The sequence below is a fragment of the Cataglyphis hispanica genome, chromosome 14 (genome assembly GCF_021464435.1).
Source record: "Cataglyphis hispanica isolate Lineage 1 chromosome 14, ULB_Chis1_1.0, whole genome shotgun sequence".
Classification (NCBI taxonomy): domain Eukaryota; kingdom Metazoa; phylum Arthropoda; class Insecta; order Hymenoptera; family Formicidae; genus Cataglyphis; species Cataglyphis hispanica.
Genome location: NC_065967.1, coordinates 4,303,570 through 4,315,557, shown reverse-complemented (window position 1 = coordinate 4,315,557; position 11,988 = coordinate 4,303,570). Strand labels below are relative to the sequence as shown.

The following is an 11,988-nucleotide window of genomic DNA, read 5'->3' as shown; positions in this document are numbered from 1 at the left end:
AAAAATATTAAAATAAAATTTCTTTTTTATGTTTTTTTTATGTTTCTTTTTTATGTTTATTTAAAATAAAATTTATAAAATTTGCATTGCGTTAAATTAAGATCCAATCGTCATCGCCATCATTGTCATCGTCGCCTTCGTCGTTGCTAAAAGCTCTCGATGCTGAAACTTTCTTCCCGAGGTCGGTGGCCATAAGCGGAGCTCGCGCCAAGGTCATTGATTCCATCGGCAGTTCCGGCTCGGTTTCTGGGCCAGGTTAACCGACGTGTCCGCGACGGCGACGTCCGGAATACCTTCGCTCACCGTGACGTCGGCTCGGCCTGATACGGTAGGCTGGTAACGAGCCGCCATCCAGCGACGGATGTAAATTTATTTGAACCAGTGGGCATATGCAAGCAAAATTTCTTTTTTTTTGTTAATTAATATATTAGCAAATAATAAAATTTATTTATAAAATAGTCTGTTTTTATGACAGATTGATTTATTGATAGGATCTACACAAATATGAATTTCTTTTCAAATAGAGAATTTTGATGGAAGATTGAGACGTATAATTAAGTAAATGAATTAAATATTTTTAATTACTAATTATTAATTACTAATTGAGTTTGAGATATTGAGGATGACTTGTACATATAATTTTTTAATGACACATGAGGTCTTTTTCGAGGCCTTTTTCGCCTTAATACTTATAGTTCGTTCAGCTAAGGTGTAAATTACAGCCCTGCTGAGACACTATCAGAGCTTCACTCACGGATATTCCGTCGCGTAGAATACGAGCTGGCCGTTCATTCACGTCTAAGTCACCGCTTGTTAGTAGCGGGGCATTGACGCACGTGTTCCACACCGTGATTTTAACCCCTTTTGACCTAGAAAAATTTAAAATCTAATTCAAAGCGTAACCAAAACATAGATACCAATTTTATTACGTTTAATAGATAAGGAGAAATTTAATTTATCTTTTACTGTATAATGAAGAAAAAAACTGAATAAGTTTCCTCGACATTTAATTAAATCACCCTGCATAATTAATTTTAACACATATAAGAGAAGCTTCTTTCTCTTGACAATTTTGTTATTCAAAGATTATTGAGAATTAATTATTAATTGAGCTAGATTTTTACGATAAAGGTAATTGACCGCAGCAGCGGCCGTTTAATTGACTGCATAAAACACGATGCGAATTAAAACGGCATGCGCGAGCTCATGCCCGAAGATGGCACATAGGTTTACCTTGAGGAGGTCGCGGTGCATCTTCATCCTCTTCCTTCTTCTTCTTGTATTTGAAAGATGATCCAGCAACAGGAAATCCTCTTCCAAATAATCGTCGAATATGTATCGCGATTGCATGTTTGCAGCTGTCCTCGGTTTTGTATGACGTTTAGGATCTAATAATTATTTATAATATCGCGCGTACAATTAATAATCAAATATATTATCATATAATTAGAAATTGAGAATGATTATTTTTATCTTTGTAGAATAATTATTTCAATTTTATATTTAGCAAATAACAATTTTCTATTGATCGCGTGTTGTTTTAAACTATTATTAGATTTTTTTAATCACTGCACTAACGATAAATGAAATTAAATTAAATTACATATAGCTAAGTAGAAGAGTATAACAAACTATTAGACTTTGAAAAATTATTTTTTGCATTAATATCCAATTTAATCAAATTTTCTAGATTTAATCACATTAATAATAATTATACGCTTCTCATTGTTTAAATATTATTTGAATATTATTAAAGATTTTTAAAAGAAAAGTTTCTTTTACATGTACTTAATATAAGTCAACTTGAGAAAAATTGTTAATAAGAAAAAATATATACATTATAAATGTTGCGAGGAGAAAAAAATCATTCTTCACACACATGTTTATGACAGAAGCCGGACCAAACTTCCCATATACATCTAGGAGATATCATCTCAGAGCGATCGCGCATATGATGACAGCATCCGGCGCTCGCGGATGACGTCATACGATTGCGATGATCGCGTACGATGACGTCGACAATGATCGCGGATCAGCAACAGGAGGAGGAGGAGGAGGTGGAGGAAGGAGCCCGGCAGGCAGGAATCGACGTCGCGCTGTTTCGTTGCCGGGCCAGTTTCTTCCAGTTCGCCGTGTCGTCGACTTCTTTCGCATTCTCGATTCGCGATTTCGACCGTTTACGACGAACGAGGAACGTAGGTCGTCGATCCGCGACGCCGGCCGGACGCATGACAGTGACCTACTTAACGGTTCCGGTCTTACATCTCATCAATCGCGCGATTACGCGGTTCGTCGTACAGCTCGATCCGATCTAAAATGGATCGAGTAAAATAATTCGACGAAATAATAATATCGCATATCAATCAATTGTAATCGGACGACGGCTTAACGCTGAGCAGCCGATCGATTTTTTATCCTTGATACCGTACTCGATACCGTATATTCGTGATACTGCTCGTTAACGGTGAATTCTCAACCGATCGTTCACCCGATCGAGTGCTGTAAAGTTGAATTGTTTAATAAAAGGAATAATGGAAATAAATCTCTTTCGAATAAAGTGAGGAAGTAAAGTAGGTAACGTAGAATAAATCGAACTCGATATTGGATGGTCACGTTTAAACGTGATAATTCCCAATGCATTTGCATTAGTCATGAGCGCGACTCTAAATTGAAGAAAAGTTGTAATTCAACGGCCATGTTTAACGCTTAAAAATACGACTGATTATTAAAGCATCGTTTTAATTATGTTGAATAAATTATAAATTGTACAGACAGCTACTTTAACTGCCAAATATGGTCAAGGCACAATTTGTCACTCAGGCTTACAATTTCAAACAAATGTTAAACAAATTATATATTTAATGTGTTTTGTGATTATTTTTAATGTTGGAATTATATTCAACACGGTGAAGAAATGGGATATCGCATTTAGTATGATTATTCATTAAAGGTGCCTACTTTCAGCTGTATCCGTTTATTGTTAGCGCAAATCACAGCACATGACAATTATCATCACGATGTTATCGTCGGCGCCGAGAGTTAAATGATCGCGTTTAGCGTTAAACGCGATCGTGCGACTGTCAAACGATGATTCAATCAGATGATTCAACTCCAGATTATAATTGAATTCAATATATTACAATCGGTCAGACGGCAAATTATTCGATCGAGTCGAGATTAAAAAATTATACAATAATATCATATGAGTATAGATACGAGTGTTAAATGGATGTTAAATACGACACGTTGACGTAAACACACTCCTAATGCAAAGTAAAATAGTTTTTACCGTGACATTCGTGAAATCGATTAACGCCTCGATCAGTGATAATGGAGGAATGTGTAGCTTTTCCTCAATCTCGATCCTATAACTGATCATTCGATTGTGGATTTCAAATTTTTCTAAACTTGAATGAAATATCGCGAGCATGAGTATCTGCAAAAATAAAAACACTAATGTAAGAGTATATGATTTATATGCAATATAACATAAAAAATATTTTTGGATAAAGAGAACAGAAAGAGAAATTAGAAGATAATATAATATGTAATAATATAATATATATGTAGTAATAATATAATACATATGTACAAGCAGTATAATAGAAGCTTGTTTATTTTTTTATTATATTGTTATTATAATTATATATATTATAATTATAATCTTTTATACTATTTATATTTTTTATTATATATACATGTTATATTAGAAAACATATACATATGTACCGTCAAAACCACATGTGTTCGATAATGAGAAAGATTTGCAAGCGCGCATAAAGATTCGCCGCGGGCGAAGGAACTTTGTAGAATTCAGGAAGGCGGCAATTTAGCCTCCACACGCGCATTATGTCGCCGCGTGCCAGATTTGGCGAGGGGAACACTTGTTCCAACACGCGAGATCCTCTATACTCTATAGTTCTCCTCACGCCTCTTTTATTTTATTTTATTCTTTTTTTTTTTTTTTTGTTTGTCGAGCCGAGGCAAATATGCAAATTTCTGACGAACGATCACGTAAATAGTGTTAATCTTTCGGGTCTGTTTATTTTTCGATGTCGCCCGTTAGAAGGCGATTCCTCTCTCGTTACGAAGAGGAATCACATTTACTATGCATAATTCAAATAGAATTTATTATCGATAATCACTTAATTAAATTAATATCAGCCGATTCGATTGACGCGATCGGTGTATTAACATACGAAAATTCTTGCATTAATTTAGATCAAATCTATTATTACCAATTAAAAAAAAAAAAAAAACATTATTGTCTCTTTAATTCAATGAGACTTATTAGTTTGACTGATCAATATTTGTGGAGAAATGTACGATTTCTTTCTTGATATATTCTAAAGATATTTTTTTGTGCTCCTTAAATTATGCGATAGAACATCGTTGTCATATCCTAACGAAGGATCAGGACAAAGTCCACCTGTATTTCTCTGTCTCTTTTTCTCTCTTTTCCTTTCTCTCTCTCTCTCTCTCTCTTTCTCTCTGGAGAATGACTCGCGCACCCGAGTTCATCGACGGAAATACATCGCTCGAGTCAGAATGCCTTTTCTACGTTCGCTTAAGTAACATATTTTGTCTATATACACATCTCTTTGTGTATCTTTGACAATAGGAGATTGTATAGATAACTAATTCATCTTCCTACATTCTAAAACAGAAGCATACAGATAATGCTAATTTATTTTAATAAAATTATAACTTTTTACACTTAAATCTCTTATAATTTTATTTTTTTAATCTTATTTTTTTATTTTGATTTAATCAAATTATGATACATTCTTGAATTCTTCCTGATATTGACAATTTTTGTGATATATTACTGGGCTTCGTCGTTTCCTCAGAAATCGACGAATCTCTTGTAAACCGCTGGTCCAGCCTCGTAGTTTCGGAGTATCGTTAAGACGCATACTGGAGATTGTCGCAACGGCCAGTTGTCTGTTGCCTTGAACCGTGACGATGCGATAAAAACGTCGGCCATTAATTGGTCCGCATGTACATACACGCGGAATCGTGCACGGATTTACGTAACTCTTGAATTCGTGAGAGAGAGACTCTCACGGTGCGTGATAACGCGGATGTATGTATAGTGTATACGACACGATCGCGCCGTGCCGGCTCCGTCGCCAACAGCTGATCTTGACAATTTGTTTCGTCAGACGTCAGAAATGCGACAAAATTTTTTCTTTCCCTTTCTGTCCTTTTTTTCTCTCGTCGAATAAACGACATTGCGTTAAATCATTTTCTTCTGAGTAAGTACATTCGTCCGAAACGCTTATATTGGCACGATTATCGCTAGTACAGTGTGTGCGATAGTCCGAAGACTGCGTTGAAATTTTATCAAAAAACTTTTTGCGGATTCTGAGGGATGCACTTTGAGGATCTCTCCCTTTCGGTGAAGATATTCAATATTCGCGTATATTTAAGTTCTTTTTTTATTAAAAATTTTTTATTGATGTTATCCATGTTGCAAATTTTAATTTTGTAATTATTTTTATTTTATTTACGCATTAACTGCATGATCATCAAGAATTTTTCCATTTGTGAAAGTCTAAATTCCAAGAGATCTCGATCTCTCGCACTACGAGTTTTTAAGTTCGAAATATTAATGTGCTCTCTTATTACTTTATTATTTTCGCTTTTTTGAGCGCTATATATGAGAAGAAATCGCCAAATACGTGTACTTTTTTATGAATCTCGGCAAATTTTCAGACTTTTCTGCGGCGCATGCTTGCTGATAAGCATCTTTATTGCACACTGGCGCAGAACTCGGCATAATTCATCCAGATCAAAATCTTATTAAGAAAAGAATATCGATTTGCTGAGCATACAATTTCTTTGCACAAAGTATAAGTAAATTAATAGAAATTAAAAAATTGGAATTTATTTTGCAACTTTAGTTTTTATCATCAAAGTCCTTTCATCATTTTTGATGATTTCTCACATGGAAATCTGTTTGTTATTTAAACTTGTCTAAAAAAATTTCTTTTTTATATTGATATAAGCTCTACATTAATTAATACTTTTTGTCTCCACAATAATTTTATTATTATATATTGATATTTAGTCTGTATTTTTTTTATTTTTATCCGATAAAAATATTTTATATTTGCATACTATTGAGTGCAAAAGATACGAGCGTAGTTAAGGAGGACATATTAACCATTGTATTGATCTTTTTTTTTACAGATAGAATGAAAGGCTCGCGATGCACTCAATCACGTTAGATCGTAAGTGACTGCTCGATCGCAAAATGTTCGAGTGTGCGTGGTGACATCACCTGAATAGGTTACACCTGTGTGAAGTGGCCACCGTGCATTCCACGGGATCGTGGAATGCGCGATAGTCCGCACATTTCCAATTGAAAGGCCTCCAAGAATGTAGCTTCTTAACGGGGAAAAGAGAAGTCGAACGCGGTGACAAGTTTTTACATCTTTATTTACAAAATGCATAGTAATCTCTTTGTTATGTTTGCATTTCTCTTGAGATACATAATGTTATTACCGCATAATTTTAGTAGAGAGAGTCTAAATTTATTACATTATAAAAGCACTGCGAAGGATAAGTAAAGTAATTTGAAAAACGATTCTTTAATTTCATGGAAATTAATTCCTTTGAATTATTATTTTAATTTATATTTATTTTTATATAAATTAATTTAATTTATTAAATTTTTAATTTTTAGTTTTAAAAGATTATATTTTGATTGGAATTTATTTCAATCTTAATTGATTTAATTTGACATTTTCTCAATCTTTTCTTTTTTAATAAGCAAATTAGTACTTATTATTTTCTCGAATTTACAACAATTTTTTAGAGATGTACTTTTTATCTTTTATTTTTTCGCAGAACGAGAATCGACACCTTGTAATTTACACTTGCAATATTCTCGGGGGCCTTTCAATCTAAACTGTCTCGGATTCACAATTCAAGATCATTTCTAGATTGTATATTCTAATACAAAGCTTTGATTTCGGTTAGTCAAGGACAACCGTGAAAAGTTCCGGGATGAAATCTGATGATTCAAATATTGTCGAATCGCCACGTCACGTGGATCTTCTTGAGAGCGAGCGATGCATCCGGATGAAGTCTTCATCGGCCGTGAATCGCGTTGCATTGGGTCGGTGGGACTTTCGTCCGTTTGCAAAACTCGCCAAACAACGATCAATAATCTACATAATGTTTAACACGATTAGCGTCTGCAGTTTTCAGTAAATAAAAAATTAATGGAATGTTGCAAAAAATAAAAATTTTAAAAAAAGTAAAAATGAAGCAAATTTTGAGATATACTGTAGATATATATTATATATTCAAATACAAACAACAAATTTTAAAAACTTGAATGATAAGTAATAATGTATCGTTTATTAAAAATTTCGAATTTTCTTATCTATTTGATTATACAATACATTAATATGTATGCATGCATAATTCATAAATTCTGCATAAATACGCATTATCTATCGAGACAGTATATAAATAACAAATCTTGCAAATAATTTTAGAATTTGATTTTTGTCTTTTTACTTTGACCTTAGTATCCGTTAAAAATCAACGTTCGACTTCGAGGGCGTCACGCTGTGTTTAATAAGCCGCCTTTGTGAGAAGGAAGAGGAAGAGAAAGATCAAGGGAGAAAAAGAAAAACGATTATTAACGACTTATCGCGACCTTTTTCGAGACCGGTATCGCTGTCATGATGGAACGGCTTCGTCGTTCTTATGGTGCACGCGATTGTCACGCGGCCGACGACTGACGATAAACATACACACGCAAATAAGAAGATTCGCGATCGAAGCCTCTGTCTGTCGTCGTTCGACAGTTCGCAGTCATTGCGATCGATACGAAACGAGTCTCTCCGAAGAGCCTCTTGGAGTACATTTTTCTTCGCGGTTCAGGTATCAGTGCGGAGTTTCGGTCAATAACGCGAAAATGAGTCAAAAGCCAATTCCAGCAAAGCTGGAATTTTTAGTCACCAAATCTTACAAGAGATCGAAGAATGAAATCGTGTGCGAAATAAAAGAGTGTTCGAAAAAGAAGGTAGAAATACAGATGGAGAAAACAAAGGAGAAAATACACGAAGCGCAGAAGGCAAAGTCTACGAAGGATGATAAAGATGACAAAGCGATTCATGCAAAAGTTCCTGAAGAGAGTCCTGTTAAGAATATAAAACTAATTGAGGTGACTCCTGAAGCTACAAAAGTATGTGAAGCATTGAAGAATGAATCTCCGAAAGTTATTAAGTTAGAAACCAGCGCTGAGATTCCTCATGTTACAAAAATACTCGAAATTCCGAAGACAGAGTCTACGAAGAATGTTAAAGATGATAAACTGGCCATTCCTACGAAGGATTCTGAAGAAAGTTACGTTAAAAATACAAAACCAATTGAGGACCAGTTTGAGGAACTTATAAAAGTACAAGATATAAAGAAAGAGTCTTCAAAGGATATCGAAGATGATAAATTAAAAACCCTCATTGAACTGACATCCCACACTACTACGTCTCTTGAGTCCCTCTCACTCTCTACAGAAACGCAGAAGACAGAGTCTACTGAGACTGTTAAAGATAATAGTTCAGAAATTTTACCTCAGGATCCTGAAAAAAGTAATGTCAAGGATATAAAACTAGCTGAAGATGAAAACAAAACGAAAAAGATTCCTGTTCTTAGAAAGGTTGGACAAGCTTTGTTTGGAATTATATTGTAATGAAAAAAGAATTTGAATAAATAACGACTTAGTGTGTGAATTAAAAACAAAATATTTAAATAAAGATTTAAAGATTTAAATAAAAATTTTTGAAGACATTTCTTTAATGATTTATATATATTTATAAAAATATAATTTTTAAATATTTATTTGAACGTGTCTAAAATACTACTTAAAAAAATATGTTTTTGTATGTTACGTATGTAAAGATGTTAAATATAAAAAAAATATAAATTATAAAAAATAATTTAAAAATCAAAATAAGTTAAAAGAATCTATTAGGTTTAAGATTATTTTACTTATATATATTTAACAATTATAACTCGTGTAAAAAAATTTTCTATGTATATATAAATCATGTAAAGTTGTTACTAGCTAAAAAAATATTTTGCCTTTTTTATATTTTTATTTTTATTCTCTAGCAAGAATGTATATGTATGTGTGTGTATGTAGAACAAATAATAAATTTTTTATTTAAAAGTTCTAGAATGTAATTAAAGTATGAAAATTGATTAAATGACTAACGTAGGATTTGCTCAATCCTTGGGATCTTGGTGCGCGTAAAATTTGGCGGCCCATATCGGCACCGAATTTGAACGAGACTCCTTTGATTCTGGCGATACATCTAGTGCCATCATTGCCAATCGAGCTCTTCGAAGTGTTTGCGGAAATTATCGAAGTCATCACAAAAAAACCGGTCGTTTTGTTGTACGAGACCAGATTTGGACGACCGGTTGCCAAGGACGTTGTCGATTTAGGTAAGAAGAGATTCTACAAATCTAATTTAAAGTAAGAAACAATGTTTCGCTTAGAAGATAAAGACGTCTAGAAAATTTTTATAAAGACATCCAAAATTTGCTCGCTCGAACATTATTTTTGTTCGAGATCTTTTCTTTAAATATCATTAAATGTCTCTATGATTTTCGTGATGTTTGATTGCGATGATTCACCATGACATCATCGCGATTCTCTCACTTCGAGACGTATAATAATGTAGAGACTGTTTGACCTAACAACACACATGTTCAAAAAATGTCCAGAGAACATTTACAGGATGTTTTACAGTCCGGGAATAACAAGGAAAGCGCGCAAGTTGATATGTATTAGTACCCTGTTAAAAAATAATAATAATAGAAGATAGAAGTTTTATCACATTTATTTATTTTTATAGCTATCCTGCCAGCGGCCGATGATTGGAACGATGGTATCCTCTTACCCGTCAGCTTCGTTTTCGAGCATTATTTGAACAAGAACAACTCGCCCCACGTTTACATCGATGTAATCCTCGCCGATGATCGCGCTTCGCACGTTGAAGTAACTAAATTTTTCGTTATCGGAAAAATGAAATATAAAAATTAATTTGATAAATTTGGTTAATTAAATTTATTAGAATAAAAATATATATTAACAACCTAAAATTTTGGAAAAGCTTGTGCTATTTATTTTCGAATTAATAAAAATTATAGGTCAACAAATGTTTTATTAGAAATATTTTTTGTCTACAGTAGAGAATCATTATTATTCAGATTTTAGTTTAATTCTACTATCAATTTTCACAATCTTAATTAATTTTTGTATTATATATTATTTTCTTCGCAATTCTCATAAATATTTTGGCTAATTAAAATATAAAATTTTTAATTTTTTTCTAATTGTTCTGTTTAATTGATATTAAATTAATATCAAATACATTGAACTTCATATATTAATTTAAAAATAAAGATGAAAAGTAAAATGTAGAAAAATTCTCTCGCCAGAGCTTAATTTTGTGACATTGACAAATATCTTCTTTAAAATTGTAGAATATTATGGACCTGCGAGGACACAGATGCGCAATTCCAAACAGATGCGATAAAAACTGCGCCACTTCATTGCTCTTCAATTATCTGCGAACAAGAGGCGAGAACCCGGCGTTTTTCGGAAATATACTCGGTCAGTTTAACAAAAACAACATATATTTATTATTACATACTTCTTTATTTATCTGTCGTATATATTTTCATTTTGTATATTCATTTATTATTCATTTTAGTTAAGATTCTTCTTAAAAAAACTATAGATATCAACAATAAATAAAACTCAAATTAAAAACGAATATTTATGATGTATGTTTTATCGGAAATAAATATATAAATGACGAATTATAGAAAAATATATACAGAATAATAGATACTAAAAAAATGTATTTTGAGCTAGAAAATATTAAATATTAATACATCATACCTGTTATATTTTCAAATGAAAAAATGACGAAATAACTGTAGATGATATCGATCTACAATTATCGAGATTTCATGGAGTATTTCAATTTTGTATCTTGCAGATGGTAATTCGCAACTTGATGTATTGCGAATGGTTGTCGGGAAGCAGGCGGAAGCAGGTGTCTTGGATGCACCGGTAATCAGATGTCACAAAATGAACATAATCGGCGCAGAGTTTCTTCAAATCCTCGCCAGTCTGGGACCTCTGCCACCTTATCGTATCATGATCAACAAAATGCTAGGTATAATATTCCTTTATTTATTCACGTTACAGACTCTTGAAATACCAGTATTGGTGTTAGAAAAATTCTGTAGAATCGTTCAATCATTTTTACGCGACTGAAATAAGAGAGATTAATATAAATAATAAATAAGATTAATATAATGCCTGTAATGTAATACATGACGAAGAAATGAAACCTCAAAAATTGAAATCAAAATTTAAAAGAATCTGTAAATATGAAGTGAAGATAAATACTATGCAATAAAAATAACGGATCTATCTAACGTTTCATCGCAGCAAAAAGAAAAAAGAAAGCACATGTTTGTTTATGATTTTAATTTTACTTTTAATTTCATTCCGTAATTAACTTTTCCCACTGTTTATTAGCGGATGCATTTGTTGAAGAGCTCACAACTTACCTGCTAAATATTAATCAGCACAAGGAATGGATGGACAGGCTGTCTTCCTTCGGCATCGTCGGTTTTGCCGAAAATTCACCAGACTTTTACAATCTGGATGACATAAAATCCGTAGCTACTAGCGTACCTTATTACTAAGTTTGTTTTATAAAACATATTTATTATTTATCTCTCTTTTAATTTTTATATATACTTTTTTTATTTGGGTTTTTCTTCAATAATATAATATAATATAATCTCTTATTAAATCTAAATAAATATAATTCACAAATTTTATCCTCGGCAATTATATACACAATTCGTTAAAAAAAGATTTTCTCTCTCTCTTCCTCTGTCTCTCGCTCGTTCACTTATTCTCTCTCATTCTTTTTCTCT

At 32.6% G+C, this 11,988-nt stretch overlaps 1 protein-coding gene across 1 annotated transcript; it reads left to right on the top strand.

Annotated features, from left to right (window-relative positions):
- Positions 1-7,598: 7,598 nt before the first annotated feature.
- Positions 7,599-11,889, top strand: LOC126854702 (uncharacterized). Its single transcript, XM_050601683.1, has 6 exons — positions 7,599-8,677; positions 9,240-9,468; positions 9,882-10,024; positions 10,513-10,642; positions 11,034-11,213; positions 11,582-11,889. Exons 1-6 carry the CDS (start codon positions 7,937-7,939, stop codon positions 11,749-11,751), a joined length of 1,593 nt encoding a protein of 530 aa, XP_050457640.1. The 5' UTR covers positions 7,599-7,936; the 3' UTR covers positions 11,752-11,889.
- The last annotated feature ends 99 nt before the right edge of the window (positions 11,890-11,988 follow it).

Bases quoted from the DNA above. Each gene is read 5' to 3' on its own strand.
- LOC126854702 (XM_050601683.1), top strand. From the start codon at position 7,937: ATGAGTCAAAAGCCAATTCCAGCAAAGCTGGAATTTTTAGTCACCAAA. The intron at 9,469-9,881 runs GTAAGAAGAGAT...TTATTTTTATAG, and splicing joins CAAGGACGTTGTCGATTTAG to CTATCCTGCCAGCGGCCGAT. The intron at 10,643-11,033 runs GTCAGTTTAACA...TGTATCTTGCAG, and splicing joins GTTTTTCGGAAATATACTCG to ATGGTAATTCGCAACTTGAT.